We start from the raw sequence: 26,740 nt of genomic DNA on the forward strand, positions 1-26,740 counted from the left end.
AACTAAAAAATGTCCAGGCCCAAATGGAGTCACTGGTGAATTTTACCAGATGGCCACAGAGCTAACACTAATGCTTCTCAAACCATTCCATGGAACAGAGAAGGAACAACAGCAAACTCCTTTTATGAAGCCAGCATCACCCATCAGGCCAGATATATAAACAACAAAAAATTACAGACCAATCTCCTTCCTGAACCTAGATCCAAATTTTCAACAAAAAATTATTTTTTTTCTAGAAGACAGAATAGAAGACCACATCAAAAAGGTCATTCATCCTAATCAAGTGAGTTTTATTCCAGAGATTCAGGGATGTCTCAACATATGCACATTGATAAATGTAATATACCATATAAATGGACTCAAGGACAAAGACCACATGATCATCTCAATAGATGAAGACAAGACATCTGACAAAATCCAGTGTCCCTTCTTGATGATATTCCTGAAGAAGTTGGAAATAGAAAGACTATATCTCAATATAATAAAGGCTATATATGATAAGCCTACAGTCAATATTGCACTACATGAGAAAAAAATAAAGCATTTCCACCTAAACCTGGAACAAGGTAAAAGTGTCCACTTTCTGCACTCTCACTAATCGCAGTACTGGAAGGCTTTGCAAGCACAGGGGCATGGGAGTAGGGAAGGAAGAAGCCAATTACCTTTATTTTCAAATGATGACTCTACATATGGCAGACCTTAGAGACCACAGAAGAAATCTGTTAGAGCTGGTAAATACTTTCAGCAAGGTAGCAGGATACACAATTAAAGCACAAAAATTATTGTGGGCTGGAGCGATGGCTCAGTACTTAAGACACTTGCCTGCAAAGTCTAAAGACCCAGGTTCTATTCCCCGGTAGCTACATAAAGCCAGATGCACAAAGTGTCACATGCATCTAAAGTTTGTTCTTTGTAATGGCTGGAGGACCTGGCTCACCCATTCTCTCTCTGCTTCTCTCTTTCTCTCAAATAAATAACTAAATATTTTTTAAATGGCTATTGCATCAAAAGCAATGTATACATTTAATGCAATGCCCATCAAAACTGTAATGCTATTCTTCACTAAACTAGAAAAAGACAATCCTGGAAATCATAAAACAAAAAAACCTTCTGATAGCCAAAGCATTCCTGAGCAACAAAAATAGGCTAGACATTTGATCATACCTGATTTCAAAGTACATAATAGAGCCATACTAACAAAAACAGAATGGCAGATCAGTGGAACAGAATAGAGGACCCAGATATAAACCCAGGCATCTATAGTCATCTGATTTCAGACAAAAAATATCAAAGATACTCACTGGAGAAAGGACAGTCAATAATCTCTTTAACCAGTGGTACTGGTGAAACTGAATATCTATATATGAGAGTGAAAATAGATCCTTATCTCTGTCCACTCATAAGAAACAATTCCAAATAGAGCAAAGACCTTAACATAAGACCTGAAACCACTAGAGGAAAAAGTAGGGAAACCAATTCAACAGTTGGTTTTATTTATCAATAAATAGTTCAACAGTTCAGAAGAGGTAAGGGACTGTCTGAATAGGACTCCAGTCACTCAGGAAACAAGGCTGCTAATCAACCACTGAGACCTCATGAAATTAAAAACTATGTACATTAAAGGAAAATGTAACTTGTGAAGAAGGAGCCTACAGGATGGAAGAAAATCTCTGCCAGCCATCCCTCTCCCCGAGGATGCATACACCCAATGGTGCAGCCTCAACTGGCTTCCTACTACCTGTTACATTTACTGCATTAGACCTCAACTTGTACTGATCGCTGAGTCCATTCACTATGACACCTACTCCAGAGCCAGGGCTTGGTCCTTTTGCTGGGTTCAATGCCAACCTGTCTCAATTAACTGAAAGAAATTCTATCTCCAGAATGACCTCTCAAAGCAAGGTGTCCTGCACAACCGTTTTAGTTATTTTGGTTGTGTATGTGTGTGTGTGTGTGTGTGTGTGTGTGTGTGTGTGTGTGTGTGTGACACACATGGAGATCAGAGAACAACTTTCCAGTGCCAGTCCTAACCTCCCAGCTCATTTGAGGCAGGGACTATCATTCTCATTGTTGCTCATTGTTTTCTAGGAGCTTCCAAGAAGTTCTGCTGTCCCTTCTGCTGTTCATCACACTTCCCTTCAGCATGCTGGGGTTACAGAAGACTTTCCAGTCTCTATACAAGGCATGGGTTCCAAACTCCTGCACACGGGCTGTGTAACATGTGTTTTATCCACTGAGCCATCTCCCCAGTCATGCTTTTCTTTTTAAAAATTATTTTATTTATTTTGTGTGTGTGTGTTTGCACACACACACACACACACACACACACACACACACACACACTGGGGTCTCTTGCTGCTGCAACAGAATGCCCGCCTGGGTTTTCATGGGTGGCTGGGGAATTGAATCTTGGCTGGCAGGATTTGCAAGCACTTCAGTGCCTTTACCAGCTGTGCCATCTCCCCAGCCCCATGTGCATTACTTTCTTATTTGCCATTTCATAAGGAAAGTCAAACCCTAAGAACTATTTCTGTAGAAAAAGAGATTTGAATATAAAGACTACACATTAATAAAAATCATGACCTTTATAAAAAGGTTATAAGAAGCAAAAACTGAAAATTTTACTATTAGCCATATTATTCAAATAGGCACTGGTCATGCTTTAAATCAAACAACTTTTAACTTGATCCAAATCTCAAAGTAACCTTGCCCAGAGCAATCCTACATGATCTTTCTTAAGGCCAATCCAGATACTACCTTCATGCCAACTTTCTGCATGCATACTGAAACCAACAGGAAATGATCTTAAGAGTCACAAGTCCAAAGGAAAGCCAGGTGATAGGGACTCTGTTCCATGATGCCATGAGCATAATAGATACTCCACACTGCCACCCAAGCGTCACGCAGAAATGCGACTCTGGTTTTCACAAGTGCTTTTTGTTGAGGTTAAGGGCACGTGTGGACGAATTCAAACTACCCAGGTCTGGCCCCTCCCAAGCTATTTACTCTTCAGTGAGTAGTTCTTCCTTTAAAATCTTCAGAAGTGTTTTGAGGCTCTGGAGAAAAAAAAAAAAAATCTTTCATACCTAAGGTGAAATCACATGCAGCCCCAAAGATATATCTACCATTTTGCCATTTGCAAGCGAGTACTGAAGCAATATTATAAGAACCAAGATGTGAGAATAACCAAAGAATGGAGGTAATGTCTTCTGTTACGTTTCTGGTAGTCAAATGTTTGCCAATGATGGTGATAAAAAGGGAGAGAACTACTAATTTTTAACATCAACTTCGAGCTGTACATCTTCCCACATTTTACGATTTCTGAACTCAGCAGCTTAGCCATCGTGTGGTGTCACCTAGGCAGTCTGTTTACTTCTTATCTTTTTGAATCAAGCACAACAGACTCTTTATTTTTTTGGTTTTGTTTTGTTTTTCGAGATAGAGTCTCACTCTAGCCCAAATTGACCCGGAATTCACTCTGTAGTCTCAGGGTGGCCTCAAAGTCATAGTGATCCTCCTGCCTCTGCCTCCCAAGTGTTGGGATTAAAAGCGTGTGCTACCATGCCCGGCTCTGGCTCCTGCTCCTTTTTCTTTTTTCTAGTCCAGGCTGACCTGGAATTCACTATGTAGTCTCAAGGTGGCCTTGAACTCATGGCAATACTCCTACCTTTGCCTCCCAAGTCCAAGTGCTGGAATTAAAGGTGTGTGCCACCACGCCCTGCTTCTTTTTTTTTTTTTTTTTTTTTTAAGAGTGTGTGTGTGTGTATGAGAGAGACAGAGAGAGGAATTGGCGTGCCAGGGCCTGTAGCCACTGTATTTGATCTCCAGACGCGTGTGCATATGTGACCTTGAACATGAGTCATTTACACGTCTGGCTTATGAGGGATCTGGGGAATCAAACCTGGGTCCTTCACAGGCAATTGCCCTAAGCACTAAGCCATCTCTCCAGCCCAGAATCTGTTTACTTTTGACTGCACATAAAACCATAGAGACTTTATAACTTATGATGCCCCAGATTTAATGAAATGCAAGTTTTGAAATGTTTTTCGGCTCTTGTATTCTCTTTTATCTTTTACTTTACTCATTCTTTACTTTTGCTCTCTGTTCTCATGTGCGTGTGTGCAAGTGTGTGTGTGCGTGCACATATGTGTACCTACATGTCTGTTTTGAACACTCCTAGCACCTTTAAAGAACTGGAGAACTCTTCCTCCAGAGAAGAGGACCTGGAAAGCTGTGGAGTCTGGTTTCCTCACTCTAAGTGACTCTACTAAGAATGGAGTTCTCACTTCCTGAGGAACAAGGGACCCCTCCTCCATGAGGGTATGGAGGAGAATGGATTTGAACACAGTACATTATATACAAATATGAAAATGTCATCATGAAAACACTTCTTCTGTATGATGAATATGCCTAATGAAAAGAAAGGAGACAAACAAAGCGTTCAGCAGGTGGCCCGGTGTAGGGTGAAGTAAAAGCTCCCAATGTCAAGGCCATGGGCTCTGGCTAGTTACTGCACCACTGAAGAGAGTGGATGAACAGGACTGACTTAAACCTTTGTTCTCAACCCTGGCAGTGACAGACGGGAAAGGAGATCTAGCATTTCTTGGCCCTCCTTGGGGTAGGTTTGTGGCCAACCTTAGCTTCATTGTGCCCTTTAATACTGATGCCAACCTTCCCAGCTCCCGCATCCCTGTGTGGCAAGCCTCTCTGTTCCTACTGTGCTAACATTTTGGGTTGTATTTTACCTCCAAAAATTTTTGCTCTTGATGTTACCACCACACAAGAAGGACTAATCAATACAAAGCGGAACCTATTCAAAGAAGCAAGGGTTGGTAGAGGGCAATGCCAACCTATTTAAAATAAAATTCCTCCTCAATCTTTAAAGTCTTGAAGCTTGAATGAGATTTTCCTTGCCCAGAGTTAGGCCAACTAAATTGGTGGAAAATAAACAAATGGGAGTGTTGCACACTGAACTGTATTTTAGCCTCACTTTAGATTATATATAAATTGATTGACTTAACTCAAATCAAGACATTTAAGGCAGAAAAAAAGAAGAAACGCTTGCCAAATATCACACCCACATACAAAAAGAAAAAAAAAATACTGGCTGAAATTCCACTGGCTACCACCCTTCCAATTTCTCTCAAGTCTCCTATTTCCCCAACGTAAACCCCTTAGAAAAGATCTTACAAAAGGCTTCCCTCCCCCAGCCTGGCAGCATTTTCTCCAAACACACTAAAGTGGGTGGCTCAAAGAGGAGGCCAATCACGTCCTTGCTCTTTGACTCAATTCCCAGTTCTGCTGTAAGATCTGTCTTCCCAGTAAGCAGCAAGCTTTAATACATCCAGAGAGTTAGCACATGCTCCTATCTCTTGGAATATCTCCTTGGTAGAGGAAAGAAAGGAAAAGAAGATCACAGTTTCTCATAATGTACAGGAAAACCTAGTGTCCATCTTTATTACTCATTTTCTTAGGAGGGACTTCTCTTTTTAATAATCTTTTATTTATTTTATGTTGAGAGAGAGATAGAGAGAGAATATGAGCATGCTAGAACCCCTCACCACTGAAAAAAAAAAAAACAACTTGAAACACACACCATTTTGTGCACCTGGCTTTATGTGGGTATTGGGAACTGAACCCTGGTGTGCAGGCTTTGCAATCAAGTGCTTTTACCCATCAAGCCATCTATCTCCCCAGCCCTAGAAAGTACTTCTGAAGAAAATGGAGTGTTTGGATTCATCAGGCTGTGAAGTCACACCATGAGGTTAATGTTTGGGACTCTCTAAAATGAGAGATTGGTATATACATTGTACCATCGTTATAAACCCATGTTCCACTCCAGCTTAATGGCAGAAAACAGAGGGAAGGAAACAAAACTATTAGTTGTTAATATAATTTATATAATATGTAATGTATCTAACAAATGACAATGATTTATTTTCCTGTTTCATGTAATTAAATTCAAAAACACTTAAAAAGATATATCCTCATAATTTATTAATAGGATATATAATATATTTTAGAAAAACCTGTTTTCTAAAAATCAGTAAAAACCTATTACAGAGTACCATTATGTCCAGCCATTCTAGGAGCTGGCTTAAAACCTAGTCAGTCATGTTACAATGAGGTTCTTCATGAATGTTAAAACTTGATTACTGGGCTTGCAGAGATGCACCACTTTGTGCCACTGGCTTTACATGGGTACTGGGGAAGTGTACCTGGGTTGTCAGGCTTTGCTAGCAAGCACCTTAACCACTGATCAATCTCTCCAGCCCTGAACTTTATCTCTTAGATATGGATTAGAATCAAGGTAATTTCTTTGTGCAGGTAGTGAGCTAGGGACACAGGTCTTACAGAACATGAATGCTGCCCTGCCCTGGTAAGCCTAGAGCTCCAGTCTAATCCAGTCTGACCCATGATGGAGATAAGGAGCAGCATCCTCGCTCTTCTTCCTTAACTTTGCACCAGTTTGCACCCCCTTGGGAGGGCCCTGTCTGAGCTTGCAGTCTCCTCCCAGCCCCACCAGCCAATCAAGGTCCTTCATATACATCTGCACTTGGCAATGAGGCTCATCCCAATGGAATGCCTCATTCATAAAAAAGATTTGATTTGTTCAAGGTCACCTTGAGACTACATAGTGAGTTCCAGGTCAGCCTGGGCTAGAGTGAGACCCTACCTTGAAAAACCAAAATAAAGATCTGATTTGCATTGCCATGTGGATTTCCTAGTCTTTCCCCTCTGGACCCCTCCCAGCTGGAGCTTTTCTGCTTTTCTCTTACCTCCATTCTCTCTTAAAATAAATCTTCCATAATTTACCCTACTTTGTCTCTGTGTTTCTCAATTGTTTCCTATTAACAGACAAGAACATGAGACTTGAGAGATGCTGGCTTGGGGAGTTCTAAGCTCATTCAGAGCCCACAACAATTTTTTACCTTCAAAAAGAAACTTAACATGAATCTTATCACCCTGTTTTTCCAGGGAATAAGAACAGAAGTTGTGCCCATCCAGGGCTGTAAAGGAGGAGATAGGTACTAGTGGACATTACATCGTCATCGAGGTCGTACAGGCTCTCATATCATGTATCTTAGCTTAAATCAGGCAACAAGATAGGAAAGCGTGATGGTTGGTCTTGACTGGACTCATGTCAGGATTTAGAACACCTTGGAGATACGCCTCTGGGACATGCTGTGAAGGTTTTTCTGAAGAAGATTAACTGAAGGTAGAAGAACAGCTCAAAGGGAGTTGTGCCTCCTAATGGGTATTACAGAAACAGAAAACTCTGAGGAAAAGCAGTGTGTCCCTATGTGGTGGTTTGAATTAGGTGTCCCCCATAAACTCATGTGTTCTGGATGCTTGACTCACACCTGATGGCAATTGGGGAAATGGAACCTTGTTGGAAGTATATTGTTGGGGGTGTCTTATGGGTGTTATGGCCAGCTTCCCGTTGCTGGTGTTTGATGCTCTTCTGTTACCTAATGTTGGCCAGGAGGGAATGTCCAGCCTCTGCTCATGTCACAGTTCCCCCTGCCATTATGGACTTTCCCCTTGAGTCTGTAATCTAAAATAAGCCCTTTTCTCCCACAAGCTGTTTTTGGTCGGGTGCTTTGTGCCAGCAATGAGAAGGTAACCCCAGTCCCCTATCTGTCTTTGCTCTTCTCTGAGTTAGTTTGTCTACTGTTGCTGATGCTGGTCTCCCCCACCCAGACTCCAGCTTCTTTTTTTTTTTTAATTTTTATTAACATTTTCCATGATTACAAAATATATCCCATGGTAATTCCCTCCTCCAGCTTCTTCAACCTTCCAATGTAAGCTCAATTTCCCCGGCTTTCGGGTCAGACTGGGAATGCTGAGGGACCCAGCTTTGTGGGCTGAGCAGCTATCAGATTCTCAGCATCTCTCAGTGTACAGACAACCCTTGCTGGACCACCTAGCATCCAGTGGGTAAGCCAATCTAATGAGCCTGTGTGTGTATATATATATATTGCCATTCTGTTGGTTTTGTTACTCTAGAGTCCTGACTAATATAGAAGGAATAATACTACACCATGCTTTTGCACACACAAGTGCATAGTGTTCTGATTTCTCCCAGAAACCTGTGAAAGAATCAATAGGATACTTGAGTGGCCACTATTTCTCTTTACAGTTTAGGTTGGCTACACTGGCACTAAGACCACAATGTGTGAAACAACCTAAGGGAAAAATCAATTGATTTTGATTCATGGTTTCAGATGGTTCAGGTCATAAGGCATGGAGGAGCTGTTTCATTTATGTCATGGAAGTTGGAGCATGTGGCAGAATCTGTTCTCATCACAGAGGGCCATGAGGCAGAGAGAGCATGGCACTGCAGGAATCAGGGCCGGCAATATGAGAACCAGAGCCAGGCATCATGGTCAAAGGGCCACCCTCAGCGACCAATTCCTCTAGTGAGGATAAAGCCTCCCAGAATGACATCACCCACTGAGAAGCAAAAATTCGAAACATGAGCCTGTGGGAGAGAGTTCATGTTTAAGACATAACAGAGATGTTTCCAACATGCTGGGGTCCTGTGACCAGGTCTGGTGGTGTGAAGAAGCACCAGGTACCCCATAAGAAAAGCGAGCTAGCCCTGGTCTCTTTATCTGATGCTGTTTATTACAGATTTTTTGAAATTGTTGTCTGCCCTCATGTGTGTTGCCAGAGCTTGGTTTTATTTTTTTTTTTATTTTATTTTTTTAAAATTTTTTATTTATTTATTTGAGAGCGACAGACACAGAGAGAAAGACAGATAGAGGGAGAGAGAGAGAACGGGTGCGCCAGGGCTTCCAGCCTCTGCAAACGAACTCCAGACGCGTGCGCCCCCTTGTGCATCTGGCTAACGTGGGACCTGGGGAACCGAGCCTCGAACCGGGGTCCTTAGGCTTCACAGGCAAGCGCTTAACCGCTAAGCCATCTCTCCAGCCCCAGAGCTTGGTTTTATAAAGGGATGATCAGTTCAATCCTGATCTAGAAACAAATGCTTCTCTGGCCTTGGACAACCTACATGCTGTGTGGGTGGAGAACTGCTTATGCCACAGCTCAGAATATGAATGTGTGTCCCATACATACTTAGTGCTGTTTAATTAGAGGGAATGCTTGCCTGAGTGAGCAGACAGACTTTTACATGAGGTCATCCCTCAGGAGATGAGTTGTGTTACCTTGGTGATAGACAAGAAGAGAAACATTTGGTTAGAAGAGAGAAAAGACATCACTATTGGGTTTTATAGGATTTAAGGTATGGGACAAAATCAAAGACACATAATATGTGAGACTGGATGGATGACAGTGGTGAAATACAGTGTTGGTTACTGCCTTCCTCAAAGCCCTAGATAGAAACCCAACCTCCCTGTCCCCAGGAAATAGAGTGATTTAAAAATATCTATCTAGATGTAGTGATAATGATCACAGTATTCCTGAAGCTTTAGAAATGCAAATTTTTTTCTGTGCTGGAATCACACAAACATGAGTTAACAGGATGTCTAAGTATTAGAATGCACGCCTCTAGGTAAAAGCCTTGGGAAAAATGAAAAGAGCCTGGTTAGAGAAATAGACAATGAAAAGACATGAGAAGCAAGAAAGAGTACCATATGGTTTAATTTAGCATGGAGTAAAAAGGCTGTTAGTTTCACAAGATCAACTATATAGTTAAGGCAGTAGACTAAGCCTTAAAAATTTGAAAAGGACTGAAATCTTATGAAGTTTTGTTTCTGTAACAGACTAAAACTGGAAATAATATAGAAGTCTCTGGAAAATCTTGCATGTAAATTGAAAATTATATAATTAACCAATGAATAAAAAAGGAAACCAGAAAATAGTTGGAAAGTAAAAGCAACATATCAAAATATGTGGAATGTAAAGATGTACTTAAAATAAAATTTGCATGATCACATGTTCAGATTAGAAAACAAAAAAACATTGAGCTGGGCATGGTGGCACATGCCTTTACTCCCAGCACTCAGAAGGCTGAGTAGGAGGATCACCATGATTTCAAGGCCAGCCTGGGCTAGAGTGAGACCCCCACCTTGAAAAAACTAAACAGAGGGCTCAGCAGCTAAGGCACTTGTCAGCAAAGCCAAAGGACCCAGGTTCGATTCCCTAGTACCCACATAAAGCCAGATGCACAATGAGGTGCACGGGTCTGGAGTTCATTTGCAGTGGCTAGTGTCCCTGGCATGCCCATTCTCTCTCTCAAATAAATACAGAAGTAAATAAAATATTTTAATTAAAAAAAAAAAACAAGAAATGGGCTGGAGGTTTGGCTTGACAGTTAAGGCGCTAGCCTGCAAAGCCAAAGGACCTAAGTTCGATTCCCCAGGACCTACATAAGCCAGATGCACAAGGTGGTGCACGCATCCAGAGTTCATTTGTAGTGCCTGGTGGTTCTGGTGTGTCTATTCTCTCTTTCTCTCAAATAAATGAATAAAGAATTAAAAAAAAAAAACAAGAAACATCTCAATCCTACAGACTATATTTGCTAAGTTCCATTTTATGACATCAGAAACATCAAAGCAAATTAACCCAAAATAAAAGGAAACAAAAACCATAAATTAATTGAACTGAAAATAGTAATAGGGAAAATCATTGAAGCTATAAATTAGCCCTCTGAAATAATAAAATCTAATATACCTGTAAACACATTGAAGAAAAGAAAATACAGGATGTATAATTAACAATATCAGGAATGAAAAGAGGATACTGTAGATTTGACAGAACACTATACATTTTGACAAACATAAAAAAATAACTGGAAAATATCACAAGCACCTTCATGCCCCTTGCCACAGGCTAGATACTCACACCTGCAATCTCAACCCACAGAAGCATCAGGCTTGAGGCCAATCTACACAAGACCCAGCCTCAAAAAGAGAGAGAGAAAGAGAGAGAGAGAGAGAGAGAGAGAGAGAGAGAGAAGTAAAATAAAAGCAAACAGAGAAAAAACAACTTGTGCTATATCCATATAAGGAATCCTGTTTGACAATAAAATATTGCTGACACACTCAAATGTACTATGTAACAATTTATGTATATACTAATGTTTTATGGTATAATTGCATCTATATGACATTTTGGGAAGGAAAATATTGTGAAGAACAGGAAACATATCTGTAGTTGCCAAGGGCCAGAAGTTGGGAGAGGTTTAGTACAAAAAAACTCAAGGGTTGGGCATGGAGGTGCACACCTTTAATCCCAGCACTTGGGAGGCTGAAGTAGGAGGATTGCTGTGAGTTCAAGGCCACCCTGATACTACATAGTGAATTCCTGGTCAGCCTGAGCTAGAGCGAGACCCTACCTTAAAAAACCAAACCAACCACAACAACAACAAAAAGACAAAAAAAAAAAAACAAACAAACAAGGGCTGGGCATGGAGGTACACACCTTTAATCCTAGCACTCAAGAGGCTGAGGTAGGAGGATCACTGTGAGTTTGAGGCCAGCCTGAGACTACATTGTGAATTGCAGGTCAGCCTGAGCTAGAGCAAGACCCAACCTTGAAACTTTCCCCTCAAAAAAGACAAAAAAAAAAAAAAAGGTAAAAAAAACACAAGGAATTATTGTCGATATCTAGATGACTAAGATTGACAGGACTACATGAACTGGAGACTAAAAGAAAGGAACATTACTGCATGTAAATTATACCTCAAATAAACCTCACTTTCACCTTAGAAAGATTTTAAACTACAGTGGAGATCGGGGCCAAGTGAGTGGGAGAAGTCTTGTAAGAAGGAATTGTAAGAAGGAAGAACACCGACTTGCACCCAGGTGAAGGGACCTCAGGAGAACATTTTCAAGACAGAATGAAACCAACACAGCGGAAGCAAATCAGCTTCTCCCTGGCCAGGGAGATCAAGGGGAACGTGGCAGATGTGCCCTCGAAACAACAACCCATCTGCCAGCTGCTCCTGACCCGGGGCAACTGAAAAACAGTCACATGGACAGTGTGACAGGAGGAATTCTCAGACGGTCCTCAAGACTGCTGACCCTGGCACTCGTGTCCTGAACAATCCTCCTCTCTTGAGTGGGAGCGGACCTTGGAAATATGGCAGGAATTCCCTCCAAGCTTAAATGACTGGTCAGTTGACTGTGAGCTCATGGAGAAGATGTGACCTGATCAGGTGAGCTTGAGAAGGGGGCGGGTCCTTTCGGAATGGAGAGACATGCTCCCAGTGGGTTGGAAGAAATAAATGTTCCCAGAACTGAGCTGTGAATTGACTGTGGAGGAGCACATGAGCAAAGGCCCGAGGGCGATCCCTAGGAATGGAGAGAGGGCCTCAGCTTATGATCAGCAAGGCAATGGGAACTGAATTCCCATAAGAGTTCTTGGGGAAAAAAATTCCAAAGCTCAGATGATCAAAGCTCAGCTTGGTAAGATGGAGCAGAGAACTCAGCTATGACAAAGTCTGACTGCAGATCCAAGAAAGAGTGAAATGAATCTGTGTTGGTGTCTGCTCATGAGTTTGTGGTGACTTGGGCATATATACCAATTAATTCAAATGTGTCATGCTAGCTGAGTCAGAGAATATTTTTATGGTTTTGACCCCAAGAGTTTCTTAATAAAGAGTGAGTTTGTTATAAAGGTTTACTATCCATTAAATCAAAAAGCACAGCGAAAGTTAATATCATAGAGAGGTGAGAAGACTGAGAGGATAATTTTGTTGGAAAATAATTATTACCAATTCCCTTCAGAGGTGGCCACAGACTGGTGGAGCAGCTCTGTGGGAGCTCCTCTGGCCTGGTCTCTTCACCTCCAGGTCATAACTGCAGAGAACCAAGTATGAGCCCCTGAGCTGGACACCTTCCCACAGGCCTCCACAGTCCAGGAAAACATTCAGGGTGGAGGGACATCAGTGTCTGCTGGACTCTCTTAACACTGGCACTAGGAAACAACCCCTCAATTTTACTAGCATGAAAGAATGCATGAATCATTTCTAAAGAGTCTATATATTTAAAAATATTCTTCCTTCAAAGAAGGTTATTTAAATTCTTATAGTAGGTTGTAGTATTCTTACAAACTAAAAAAATTATGTCCTTCATTTTCATTTCAATGTTTAAAGATTAGACTGTCCATTTTCATAAGTTTATTGGTTCTTTCATACAATGGCACTGTGAGTTCTCAATAGTATTAAGTAAAAGGGAACACAAAATAACTTACCTTGTAACTTTTCAGTCTGATGAAATCGACCTTCATAGAGACAAATCGGTCTGAATTCCTGCTGATGTTCTTAAGATGTTCTACAAGATCGGCACAGAATTTGTAACCTCCTTTTAGCACACACAGGACCATAATGTCACAATAGCCTATGTCTTTCATGATATCCTTAGCCAGCCGCTCAATTCTGAAAGGAGAGGGAAATAAGAGATACATTAGAGTACAACTCGTTCTGAGTATTTTTGTTCCTGGAAAAAAAAATGCAACATATACTACACATTGTCAGATGACAGGTAAATGTGAAGAAAGTTGGGGAAACAGAAAGCTGCAAGTAAAAAATTGTTAAGGTTAGACACAAGACAATGTGCAAAACATACTTCTAACAGTCATATCATGATGGTGTACTCACGTTCCTGAATGTTAAAGATATAGTATACTATTCATTTTCTAAAAGAATATTTTATTTTTTTTATTTATTTAGTTGACAGAGAAAGGGGGAGAGAGAGAGAGAGAGAGAGAGAGAGAGAGAGAGAGAGAGAGAGAGAGAGAGAGAGGGAGAGAATGTGTGCACCAGGGCTTCCAGCCACTGCAAATGAACTCCAGACGTGTGCACCCCCTTGTGCATCTGGCTGACATGGTTCCTGGGGAATCGTTTGCAGGCAAATGCCTTAACCACTAAGCAATCCCCCCAGCCCTAGTATGCTGTTCTTTTACCACTACAGCACTTGCTTATTAACCTTTATAACATTTTGATGGCATTTGGTGATATACTCACTTTACAGCAAAGAAAAAGGAAATAGTGACTCACCTTATATTAGAGGAAAAGTCAAGCCCACTATAACTATGAAAAGAACAATGTGTCTTATGCTCACAAGGGTGGAGGATCACATACAGGATGGGTGCTTTAGCACACAGTGCAGGAGGCAGCGCCTTGGTAGGGTTCAATGTGAAGGATGCTCCTGGGGTGTGCAATGCACAGCAAGCCTGAGCTACCACTGACAGCTCACGGTGCCTGTCTTTATCTCTGTTTCTACCTGCTCCATGTCTATAAGTCCCCACTGTGGAGGTCGGAATGCAATTAACTCAAACCACAAAATTCAAATAAGAAAAACAAAAATTTATTTAAACTAGGGGTTTCCCAAACTGGTATATTAGGGATTGCTCCTGAGGGTAATAATGTTGTGACCAAGTGACATCTCCCTCTGCACAAATAAAGTCAGTTAGTTGTTTAAGTCAAGCTGGCTTCATTCCATTTTTTAAGACAAACATTCCTTATCTCTAATTTTCTAACTTTTATTTCAAATTGCCAACTGGGAGATGGTATGACTTGGAAAATGTAAAATGTCCCAAGTTTGTGTCATGATGGAAATTCTCTTCCATCTAAAGATCAAATTTGTTTGCCATGGGAAATCTATTTTAGGCCACAAGATGTCCCAAACTGATTTCTTTTCTTTTCTTTTCTTTTCTTTTCTTTTCTTTTCTTTTCTTTTCTTTTCTTTTCTTTTCTTTTCTTTTCTTTTCTTTTCTTTTCTTTTCTTTTCTCTTTTCTTTTCTTTTCCTTTCCTTTCCTTTCCTTTCCTTTCCTTTCCTTTCCTTTCCTTTCCTTTCCTTTCCTTTCCTTTCCTTTCCCTCTCTTTCTCTCTTTCCTTCTTTCTTTCTTTCTTTCTTTCTTTCTTTCTTTCTTTCTTTCTTTCTTTCTTTCTTTCTTTCTTTCTTTCTTTCTTTCTTTCTTTCTTTTTTTGAGGTAGGGTTTTGCTTTAGCCCAGGCTGACCTGGAATTTACTATGTAGTCTCAGGGTGGCTTTAAAGTCATAGCAAGCCTCCTACCTCTGCCTCCCACGTGCTGAGATTAAAGGCATGTGCCACACCATGCCCAGTGCTAGTTTATCTTAATGATATAGTATAAATTATGGGAATAAGCAACATGCAAGTCTTTTGTAATGGAAAATCTTAGAGTCTGAATGGAAGAATGACAATTCCTTTTCCTTAATGTCAGTGATTGATGAAAAGACAATATCCTAAAAAGAGTGAACAGTTGGTATTTTCTGAATGTTCTTTTTTTTTTTTTTTTTTTTTTTTTTTTTTTTTTTTTTTTTTTTTTTAAGGTAAGGCCTCACTCTAGATCAGGCTGACCTGGAATTCACTATGTAGTCTCAGAGTAGACTCGAATTCATGGCAATCATCCTACCTCTGCCTCCGGAGTACTGTGATTAAAGCCATGCGCCACCATACCCAGCTGAACATTCTTTTTTGCTTTGAGGTCTTAGTTCATACAGTTAAAACTTAACCTATACCAGAGGTAGGCATACTCCAGCTAGAAATAAGGGTCAGCTCCAGGGCCTAATTCCCACTCTTCACTGTCTTCCCCACTCTAATCCTGGGCCTGGGAAGAATCTCAAGGATTCCAAGAGACAGGTGTAAACACCAGAAAGCTTTGCTTTCCATACGAATGTGAAGCCTTTGTTCACTAACCACAGGTGCATGGCCAGTCTAGGCATTAATGCAGCTTGTTATAAGGGGTATGAGCTACAAATCCTGACACTTTGGATGGCTGAACTGAAAGTGATCTTTTGAAAACCAAGAGTAGTAAGTCAAGGAGACACAACACTTAGAATGGGAAAGGAACTATCTTTGGGAAAGCCAGGGGAAGCCATGTAGATACAAGGGGAAAGAACCATGAATAGCATGTTAGAAGTAGTTCCCTGTAGATAGTTTTAGGCTGCAAATAAAATATTATTATTCTCAGACATTACCACTGGCCAGAAAACATAATCACACACAGACTGGCTGACCTGTGACACAATATTTGGCCCAAGAGAAACAAAAGTTGCAGGGAAAGACAGGGTGGGTCCTGAGAAGGTAAAGTTCATCTTTGGACTCTGATTAACTCAAGAAAACCAAGAGACAAAGGTTCCGGGTGAAAAGCAATGTTTTCCCATCACCCTCATCTCCATTGTTTGAACAGGACATCATTACTATGAAGTTATTTCTAACAGCTTGCATATGCAAATCATTCTTGCCATTCCTTCTGATTAAAAAAAAAAAAAAGACCAGGAATACCATTCAGTTAAAATGCTAATTCCAAATTTGCCATCCTATAAAAGTTCTCTCTACTAATGGCAGAGAGGGAATAAGATTCTTACATGCAAGCCAGACGTGGTTGTGCATGGCTTTAATCCCAGCACTTGGGAGGCAGAGGTAGGAGGATTCCTGTGAGTTTGAGCCACCCTGAGACTACATAGTGAATTCCAGGTTAGCCTGAGCTAGAGTGAGACCCTATCTTGAAAAACAAAACTAAACAAGATTCTTACAGGCATTGCACAATTCACACAAGGGAGGATTGGTTACCCCAACCCAGCGCTGACAATAGGAAACAACACCCACCTGTCCACTATGATGCCATGAGGTATGAGCACAGATTCCAAATCTCCATAGTAGTGTTGTGGGTATGTGAACAAATTCAAGTCATATCCTGGCCAATTATCCATAATCTGCAAATCAAATTATTGCATTTATGATGTTTTTCAATAAACATTTAAGATGTAAACAACAGAATTATTATTTGAAAAATACTGAATCTCAATAAGTTATATTATTTCAATCTATGAAAAGCTCAATGAGGGCTGGAGAGAAGGCTTAGTGGTTAAAACGCTTTCCTGCAAAACCTAAGAACACTTGTCCGAATCTCCAGGTCCCACATATAGCCAGATGCAAAAGTGATGCAAGTGTGCAATGTTGCACATGCGCACAAGGGGGCACACGCATCTGGAGTTCACTGACAGTAGCTGAAAGGCCCTGGTGTGCCCATTCTCTCTCTGCCTCTTTCTCCCTCTCTGTCTCTGGCTCAAAAATAAAATAAAATAACAATAAATAAAAAACAAAAGATGTAGGACCAAAATGAAACGAGTGTTGCATTCCTTACTACCAGCATATACAGTAAATATATAAGCTTGATGTCTTGTAGTTAGCCTAATAGTATTGTACAGAAGAATAGGTACATGTAAAAGGATAATGAGGGGATAGAGGGATGGCTTAGCAGTTAAGGTGCTTGGCTATGAAGCCTAAGGATCCAGGTTTGATTCCCCAGACCCACTCAAGCCAGATCCACAAGGTGGTACATGTGTCTAGAGTTCATTTGCAGTGGCTAGAGGCTAGAGTACTCATTCTCTCTCTCAAGTAAATAAATAAACAAAGCAGTTATGAGTATAGCTCAGTGATAGAGTGTTTGAAGTTCTTGGTTTAATCACCATTATTGCAATATATATAAGTATATATATATATATATATATATATATTCATTAAAGTACATATGTGTGCAAATATAATTTGTGTCAAAATTATAAAAATGTGGATGTCATAACATTTATAATAACAAAACATATATACTATCATTATTGTATTTTTAATCAATAATTATATATATGACTACATTTTTATTTACTATAAATAAATCTGCCTGAGAAAGTTTGCCTGTGGAAAGTACCTATATCTCCTGGGATTGCAGTAGACCCAGATCTCTAGGTGGTTCAGTCAGTGTAATAAGGACTTCAAAATTATTTATTTGCAAGCAGAGAGAGAGAGACAGACAGACAGACAGACAGACAGACAGAGGGAGAGGAGACAGACAGAGAGAGAATGGGCATGCCAGGGCCTCCAGCCACCGCAAATGAACTCCAGACACATGCACCCCCTTATGCATCTGGCTTATGTGGGTCCTGGGGAATTGAGCCTAGGTCCTTTGGCTTCACAGGCAAGTGCCTTAACTGCTAAGCTATCTCTGCAGTCCTGTAATAAGGACTTTAAAAGGATGTTCTATGGCAGAAACTTCATCTAGTCCAGTGATAATCCAGAAAACCAGCCCATCCATGGAATAGACAGACTGACAGCAAGCCTTATTCCTGATTAGGATTCAATGTATAAGTTTCATGCTTAGAATAATACCACCAAATGGGCTGGGTGCAGGGCAAGTGAAAGTTACTTACTTTTATGTTCAGATCATCAAGAAAGGATGCAATAATAAAAATGTTATATACTCAAAACCTTTCTGTGGATGCACTTTAGCCTCCTGGTCTTTTGCAAAATGTGTGTGTGTCTGGGCACACAGAGGAAGAGGTCAGAACCACCTCATGGTGTCCATCCTTTCCTTTCGCCTTTTTTTTTCTCCCAGTTAGGGTCTCACTCTAATCCAGGCTGACCGGGAGCTCACTCCTTCTACCTCTGCCACGCAAGTGCTGGGATTGAAGGCATGTACCACCATGCCCGGCTCCTTCCACCTTCTTTTGAGACAGGGTCTCTCCAGGTTTGCTGCTGTGTGGGTCAGACTAGCTGGTCCATGAGCTTCTGGATTCCCCTGGCTCAATTTCCCATTGTAACAGGCCTGTTGGGATCACAGTCATGCACCACTTGGATTCTGGTTTTATGGCCACTTTATGAGGGTGCTAGGGAGGATCAAATTAGGGTCTGCAGGCTTGCAAGCAAACACTTTTGACTGCTGAGTCATCTTCCCAGCCCAAGCTTCCTGTTCTCCATATTTTCATGAGACTTGAGCTATGCAAGTTTTTTTTGTAATGTACACTCATCCTTATTTTCCTCTGACCTCTGTATATTTATTATTCTAACCATGAAACCTGTTTGCTGAGTCATCCGTGTTCCTGTAATAATCCCTCACCCATGTTCCTGTAAGTGACCCCAACAAACTCACTGGTTCACCATAAAAGACTTGGGTTGAATTCTTTCTTTGATTCATTATTGTGCCTTATCTGGAGTGCATAGACACTTGTCCACATCGCCCCAGGAAAAGTTACACAACATCTGGGCCCATAAATGCTCAAAGACTTCAATGAATGAATGAAGTAGTCTTCACCCATGCACAACCAACAACTTGAACTACTGCCTCAATCCTCAGTTTACCTCTCTGTGACAAACATCACCACTGTTCAAGGCTCTGACGAGTCACAGCTGCCACACTGGGCAAAGCCAATGGTCAAAAAGTGCACATCAGTGGCGTACTTGAAAACTGTCATGTTGGCTGTGCCTTGGCCAACAAATTGGTTGGTGGGACTGCTGAACTGGCATAGAATAACTCTGGCTCCAACCTGAGAATTCCTTGAGCTTCCTGTATCGTCTAACACTGATCAGATCCTGGCCTGACCGCTGCATGTGAGTGGCCTCTGGCCTCCATGGGAGCCTCTGGCATGTGGCTGCCTTTGACCGTCCGGGGATGCCATCCAAGCACTTCCTGGCTCTCCCCTGTGAACCACACACACTACCGACCCCATTTTCTGGAGCCCTTCCACAAGGGACACCAAGAACTCTTGGTTTTCTGAGCTCATTCCTCCCACCATGTGAATCCTTTACTGCTCTTTGCTCTGAGTCTGCATCTACTCGACTTTAAGTTCAAATTCCACCCTTTGATCTGCACTGCCATGAGGTTAGAGAAATCTATGGACTGGTTACAAGGAAGACTAAACTAGATGAAATAGATAATGTACTTGGAGTACCCAGTGACTAGTGGTTAACAGATGGTACAAATATATATATATAAATGCCAACAGAAGGGAATAGGCAAGGAAATTATGAAACAACCCTATATATAAAATCTGTAGGGTGATGAGTAGCTTAGCGCTACATGAATAAGGGTGAATAAAACAGACCTAAAGCTCTGACACACCTGGGACAAGCTTGTCAGTGGAACCTAGGCATATTAATGTCTCTAAAGCTATTGTGAGGATTAAATAAGATAGATAACAAATATAAGACTCATCTCTATGTGGTCTAGAGTACTTATACAATGCATGTTAAACATTTATTATTATTATTATTTTTGAGGTAGGGTCTTGCTCTAGCCCAGGCTGACCTGGAATTCACTATGTAGTCTCAGGGTGGCCTCACACTCATGGCAATCCTCCTACCTCTGCCTCCTAAGTGCTGGGATTAAAGACATGCACCACCACACCCAGCTCATGTTAAACATTTAGATGTAACTGAAATATCAATTGTTCATATAATTGTTTGTATAATGTTTTTTTTAAAAATACCTCAAAGCTGAGGCTTGAGAGATGGGTTAGTGGTTAAGGTGCTTGCCTGTGAAGCCTAAGGACCAAGGTTTGACTCCCCAGGACATATGTAAGCCAGATGCACATGGTGGTACATGCATCTGGAGTTTGTTTACAGTGGCAGAAGGCCCTGGCATGCCGATTCTTTCTCTCTCTATCTCCCTCTCTCTCAAATAAATAAATAAATAAATAATATTTTAAAATATTTCAAAGCTGTTTATCAAAGTCTTACTACCCCAGTTCAAACTGTAAATTTAAATATGAAAGAAATGTATTTTTCTAAAACCATTCTATCTCAGTTGATCATTATTTTCAATTAATCAGAAACAGTGTTTTCATTGTTTAGGTAAGAGACAATTAGAGATGAAGGAACTCCTGGTTTGTTTTGCTATTTTTTGTGATGCATGCAATAAATAAATTTAAATTTGGAGGAATGAAGGTTGCTCTGAACCTTTAAAAAGAAACAACAATGACAAAAATCCTTACATAGTTTCAGTACAACTAATATGCTCCAAGTTTACTCAGAACAATGAATGCTTTCTCTGTTCACAGAAGCAAAAACACCACAAGCTGGGGAGGGATGAGCACATTAACTGAGTCATGGTACTCAGCATCGGAATCCCAGAGCCATTCTGGTCTCTGGTGCCTGTTTGAAGCTGAACCTTTTTATTTTATTTTTTTGGATTTTTGAGGTAGGGTCTCATTCTAGCCCAAGCTGACCTGGAATTCACTATGTAGTCTCAGGGTGGCCATGAATTCACAGCGATCTCCCTTCCTCCCGAGTACTGGGATTAAAGGCGTGCACCACCACTCCCGGCTCCTCTCCTTTGACACCCTCTTGCTACCTCCCTGCATCTTTCACAAAATTACCTTCCAAGAAGGGCTCTGCTGGCACAAATAGATGAGCCCATTTCCTCCTCTGCTGTAATAGCCTACCTATCCTATTCGTGTATATCTTGTTTTGTTTATGTTTTTTGTTGGTTGTACAGACTGAGCGACATCCCAAGGTGGGTTATGACACTGTTTGTACAGACTGTCTAATACTATACTGAGTAATGTATATTTTACGTCTTCTACCGGTGGGATCTTTTCCATCCTCATCTGACTTGTTCTTTCAGGAGCATCTGACACCTTCAATGACTTCATGACACCTCCCAGGTCACTTCCACTAAACTGTCTGTCCTCAGGGTACCTACCCTTTGTCTGCTCTCTCCCATGTCGCTGGTCACTTGGCCCCAGTATGTGGCTTCATGCCCACATTCTACCTCCTACATCTGGGGCTTTCCAGGCCTTTATCCATAACAGTTGTCTTTATTTTTCCATTTTCACTGGAATTGTTCTTTTATCCCCAAGCATTAGTTTCTGCTGGTGATTTCCAAATCTATCCTCTCACCCTCCTGAGTTCCAAATCTGAATCCCACACTGCCTAGTGTGTCCTGGCCTGTGAGCCTGATAGACTGGGTTTAGAGTTCATGTGGTGATCTCCTTGCCTCACATTTTCATCCAGTTCCCACGTATCTCAACTCTAGCCCTGCCCGATCCTTCCCAGGGTTTGGGCAATGTACAAACCAGACGCAATGACTTTACACTTGGTGTGCAGCCCTGCCCCTCGGAGTCCTCACCCAGAGCTGTTTACTTCAGAGTTGAGGTCAAATGTCACAGCAGGGACCACCTGCGCAAAAGCACTGCTCCCCCTCCATTCCTGTCACCCTCTTCTCATTATGCATGAGGCTTTGTGGATCTTCCGGATTGCTGCTTGCAAGTATCATGAAGATGGAGCCTTTGTCTCATTCCCTGCTGTATGACCAGAACTTAGACCAATGCTGGGAATCCAGCCCAACACGTGAGGAGTGAATGATTGAATTCTTCCTCTCAGGAGAGGTCCAGCACTTAAACCGCGAATGGAACTCCACGTACTTCAACCTGAACTGTTCCGTTTGACGCAGAGGTGGTTCCTTCCCCTACTCAGTCATTCCTATTCCGTCTATCCATTCATTTCCATAAACAGATTATCTGTGAATTACATGCTAGGCTCTGAAAACACAATCTTACTGGCAAATGAACTCCACCCAACACCCTCAACATCTTTTTGCATTAATCTTGACACAGTCATTAAAGGCGACAGATTATGACTTGATCCCAGGAATGAGAGATGGGTACCCTCTGGCTGACCCCTCGGGAGAGAAGAGACTCAGACTCAGCTCTGCCCCACCCCGTCCTTCCACTCCTCTCCTCCTATTGGACGCACGCATCGCGTCCAGTTTGTCTCCCAGTCACAGGGGCACAGGGCATCCAGATTCCATCCTCTTGAGCTACTGTATGTCCTAGCTGCCCCCAGATGTTCTCATATCACTTTTATTTATTTTAAGCACGACTTGAAACACGCATTGAAGCGGGGAGTCACAAAAGCTGCACATTGGGGTCTTCCCAGACCCTAGCTCCGAGAGGCAGGCAGGAGTGAGGACCCAGGCACCGCGTCGGCTCAGCGCATCCCGGGACGGGCGGGCGCGGTGGCGAGGACTCGGGATGGAGGGACGGCGTTAGTAGGCATGTCGTCACTTTAGGGGTGGGGAAGGGAGGAGGCCTGGGTGTGAGGATGCAAGCGGTCCCCGCCTGAAGGAAGAACAAAGCAGTGGCCTGCTCTCCCCCGTAGGCATGTCATAGAAGAGGAGGGTGCCAAGAGGGGAGGGGAAGGGAGGGGAGAGGAGAGGGAGCGAACGGGAGTTTTGCATTTACCACGACGCCTCGCCCGGAGTCTGGCGCCTTCTCACTGCTCCCGGCCATGTTTCTCCCGGGGAAAGTGGGCAGGAAGCCGCGCGCGGGAAGGCTCCGGAGGCAGAGGTTGGGGGGGGGGTGAGGATGGGGGTGGGCCGCCCCGCCCCCAGCGCGCGGGAAGGCCGCGGACCGCGAGCACGGGCAGGGGGTGGGGATGGGCCGCCCCGCCCCCAAGCCGGCGGGAAGGCGACCTGGCGCGGCTCCAGCGAGCGCCGGCTGAGGGCTCGGCGGCGAGGAGCTTCCCGCTTGCCCGCGTCCCGAGCCTGCGGCGGTGGAGGTGGCGGCGGTGCGGGGCGCAGCTGCGGAGCAGCCGGGCCGGCTCGGGGCGCGTCCCTGCAGCCGCGCGTCCGCCGGCCCGCGCGCCCCGGAGCCCCTCGGTCAGCCCCGCGGCCCCGCGGAGACTCGGGAGGACCCGGGCAGAAAGCGATTTCCCCGGTCCCTTTGCCTTCCCGCCTACGTCCATCTCCCCAGCCCCCAGGAGAGCCGTCTCCTGCACTCCCCACAGCCGGTTTTTAAAACCCTCATTTGTCCCAAGTAAATGCATGAGAGCCCGCGACGTCGCGTTCTCAAGTATTGCTGCGAAGTAGACGAAGTGTGGAGAAGCTTTCAAATGCCCCAGTGGCCCGGCCTGGAGTTGGAAAGCGCCAAACCGTGGTGATCTATCTGCACCGGGCCTTGCCCTGTGACGGGGTGGGGTGAGGGGCAGCAGAAGGAGTTTTTATTTTTAAACAAATATCCGTATCTAATGTGTATCCCTTTTGTAAGAGCATATGGTCAGAGTTTAATTGTTTCAGGTTGCAGCTGAGAGCAATTGCCCGCCTCTGATTAGCAAGCTTTGTTTTATGCATCCCGTTTGTTAAATGCAACCCCAGTTCCCAGCTTTCTCCCAGCCCATGTTTGGGATCTTTGTTCTTTCCTCCTACATCTTTCTCTTTATTCATTACCCCGATTTCCTCGGACATCTGGTGAGAGCCTCCACGTAGTCGTAGGTGTTATGCTTAAAGCTCTCTCCTGAGTTCAGTTCTCTTTATTCAGGTCTTTCCAAAAGATTTGGGTGGGCAAGGAGTGTAGCTCAGTTAGTAGAGAGCACTGGCGTAGCATGCACAAGGCCCCCGGTGTTCTGTCCCAAGAAGATCCACTGGGCGCTAGGAAGCTTTTCCCCAATAACTAGACACTGGCCCACAGAAACATGGATGTCACCTTGCCTGCCTTGGCGGGACTAGAACCCGAGTCTGAATCCAAGGTGGTTGTAAGCAACTTCCTAATCCCTCCTCAGCAAAAGCAATAGCTTCCTGTTTCTTCTTCAATTTCCAGGGTTTATCACCTGTGGGCTGATTCTTCCTGAATTAGAGGTCTCCTTGGTCCCACCAACCAATCAGGCCTTTCCTACACACCTGGGGATGAGGCTCGTCTTAATTGAATGCCTGACTCGTATGAATCGACCTGACCTCTATATACAAGTGCCTTCTTACCTTCTCTTTCCCAGAGGCTTCCTCCTGGGGCAGAGCTGGTTCCCTACATGAGGCTGGAGGCCCTAGCTTTCTTTGATTGCAAATAAATAAAAATATATTTTTTACAAAGCCAATATATTCACAAAAAATTGAAAGACAATAGGAATCTTATAAATACATGTTCAAGAACAATCTGTATATACCATTGGAGGACATTCTATACACAATGTTGAACTAATAGTTGATAACAATCAAATTTGTGGGCTGGAGAGATGGCTTAGAGGTTAAGGTGCTTGCCTGTGAAGCCTAAGGACCCAGGTTTGATTCTCCAGGTCTCATGTAAGCCAGATGCACATGATGGCACATGCATCTGGAGTTTGTTTGCAACTCTAGAGGTCCTGGTGCACCCATTCTCTTCTCTACCTGCCTCTTTCTCTCCTAAATAAACATAAAAATATTTAAAATAAAAAAATAAAAATAAAATAAAGATAAAAATTTCCATCTTTGTATTCTTTGTAGGGTCTCATTGTAGCCTTGGGTGACCTGGAATGCACTCTGTAGTTTCAGGCTGGCCTCGAACTCATAGTGATCCTCCTGCACCCCCAAGTGCTGGGACTAAAGGCATGTACCACCATGCCCAGCTGAGGCAACTTTTTAAACCTCAAATCTCAACTTTCTGTAACATGTCTAATGAAATAGTTTTGGATAGGGGTTTCAACTTTAGTAACAACCTCCTTATCTTTAGCCCGTGAGAGGCCAGTTATCTCAATTCAGTTTACTTTAGTTTTCTCATCTGTAAAAAGGGGCAAAGCGGGCTGAAGAGATGGCTTAGCAGGTAAGCGTTTGCCTGTGAAGCCTAAGGACCCAGGTTCAAGTCTCAATTCCTCAGGACCCACGTTAACCAGATGCACAAGGGGGCGCAGCGTTTGCAGTGGCAGGAGGCCCTGGCAGGCCCATTCTCTCTCTCTCTGCGTCTTTCTCTCTGTCTGTCGCTTTCAAATAAACAGATAAAAATGAACAAAAAAAGGGGGGGGCAAAGCATTTCTGGTCTACTGCAAATGATAATGGTATTAACATGAGACAGCATGCAATAAATTCCTTTGAAAATGCTAAAATAAAAGTAACATTGTTAATCTGAACTACAGTGGACCAAATGTTTCTAAGACTATCCCATGTGAAAAGAATAGGGAACTGCTTTATGAAACTGATGTACAATGACTAATCAGACAAACTGGGACTGATAAGAGAACAAATACAGAAAAATGAGAAAATTATTGAAATAATGGGATTTTCCATTAAAATGATGTGTCAGCGCAGACTTTCCACGTTCCAGTAATTCTTTGGAATAACTAGAAGAGCAGATATGAATCTTTGAAAAGTTAATAACTAGTAAATATATTGCATTTTATGGCATTCTCTGTACCACCTTTTCACTGAAGGTTCTCTGCACTTTGAATTCTTTCTAGTTCCTTGGAAAAATAGAAATATTTATAATTAACTTATTCTCCACCAACCTGGAGCCTTTTTTAAAAAAATTTTTTTTTGGTTTATTTTTATTTATTTGTTTGAAAGTGACACACAGAGAGAGAATGGGCGTGCCAGGGCCTCCAGCCACTGCAAACGAACTCCAGATGCATGCGCCCCCTTGTGCATCTGGCTAACGTGGGTCCTGGGGAATCAAGCCTCGAACCGGGGTCCTTAGGCTTCACAGGCAAGTGCTTAACTGTTAGGCCATCTCTCCAGCCCAACCTGGAGTCTTTTGTCATGGAAGTTCTTACTAATCTTTTCACATTTTGATAACTCTTTGGCTTTGGGCAATGTGGATCTATTATTGAAAAAGCAATTCAGCCGGGCATGGTGGTGCACACCTTTAATCCCAGCACTTGGGAGGCAGAGGTGGGAGAATCAATGTGAGTTCAAGGCCACCCTGAGACTACAGAGTAAATTCCAGGTCAGCCTGTACTAGAGTGAGACCCTACCTTGGAAAAAAAAAAGAAAAAGAAAAAGAAAAAGCAATTTAATCGATCTACCTTGCTCCTAGCCAGGTCCCAGTGACACTAAATTGGAATTTCAGTATATTTAATTTTTTGTTTTGTTTTGTTTTCAAAGTAGGGCCTCACTCTAACCCTGACCAACCTGGAATTCTGTAGGCCCTCGAACACATGGCAATCCTCCTACCTCTGCCTCCCAAGTGCTAGAATTAAAGGCATGTACCACTATACCCAGCATATTTAATTCTTTCTACCTCCTAAAACATGAAAATAATTTTTTGAAAAATACAAACTTTTTAGCCTGGGA

At 42.5% G+C, this 26,740-nt stretch overlaps 1 protein-coding gene and 1 long non-coding RNA gene across 2 annotated transcripts in view; one reads left to right on the forward strand and one right to left on the reverse strand.

The window, feature by feature from the left end:
- Positions 1–23,057, reverse strand: part of Prtfdc1 (phosphoribosyl transferase domain containing 1) — a 105,175-nt gene extending 82,118 nt beyond the window's left edge. Inside the window, exons 1-3 of the mRNA XM_045151166.1 lie at positions 22,953–23,057; positions 16,546–16,652; positions 13,165–13,348 (exon numbers count right to left, since the gene is read on the reverse strand). Of these exons, the coding sequence (XP_045007101.1) occupies positions 13,165–13,348; positions 16,546–16,652; positions 22,953–23,000 (339 nt within the window). The 5' untranslated portion in view covers positions 23,001–23,057. The remainder of the gene's footprint in view (positions 1–13,164; positions 13,349–16,545; positions 16,653–22,952) is intronic.
- A 439-nt stretch (positions 23,058–23,496) lies between these two features.
- On the forward strand, positions 23,497–24,565 carry LOC123460914. The gene is made up of 2 exons (XR_006637281.1): positions 23,497–23,642; positions 24,306–24,565. It is a non-coding gene; the product is annotated as an uncharacterized LOC123460914 (long non-coding RNA).
- The last annotated feature ends 2,175 nt before the right edge of the window (positions 24,566–26,740 follow it).

This window comes from Jaculus jaculus, chromosome 5, assembly GCF_020740685.1.
Source record: "Jaculus jaculus isolate mJacJac1 chromosome 5, mJacJac1.mat.Y.cur, whole genome shotgun sequence".
Lineage (NCBI taxonomy): Eukaryota > Metazoa > Chordata > Mammalia > Rodentia > Dipodidae > Jaculus > Jaculus jaculus.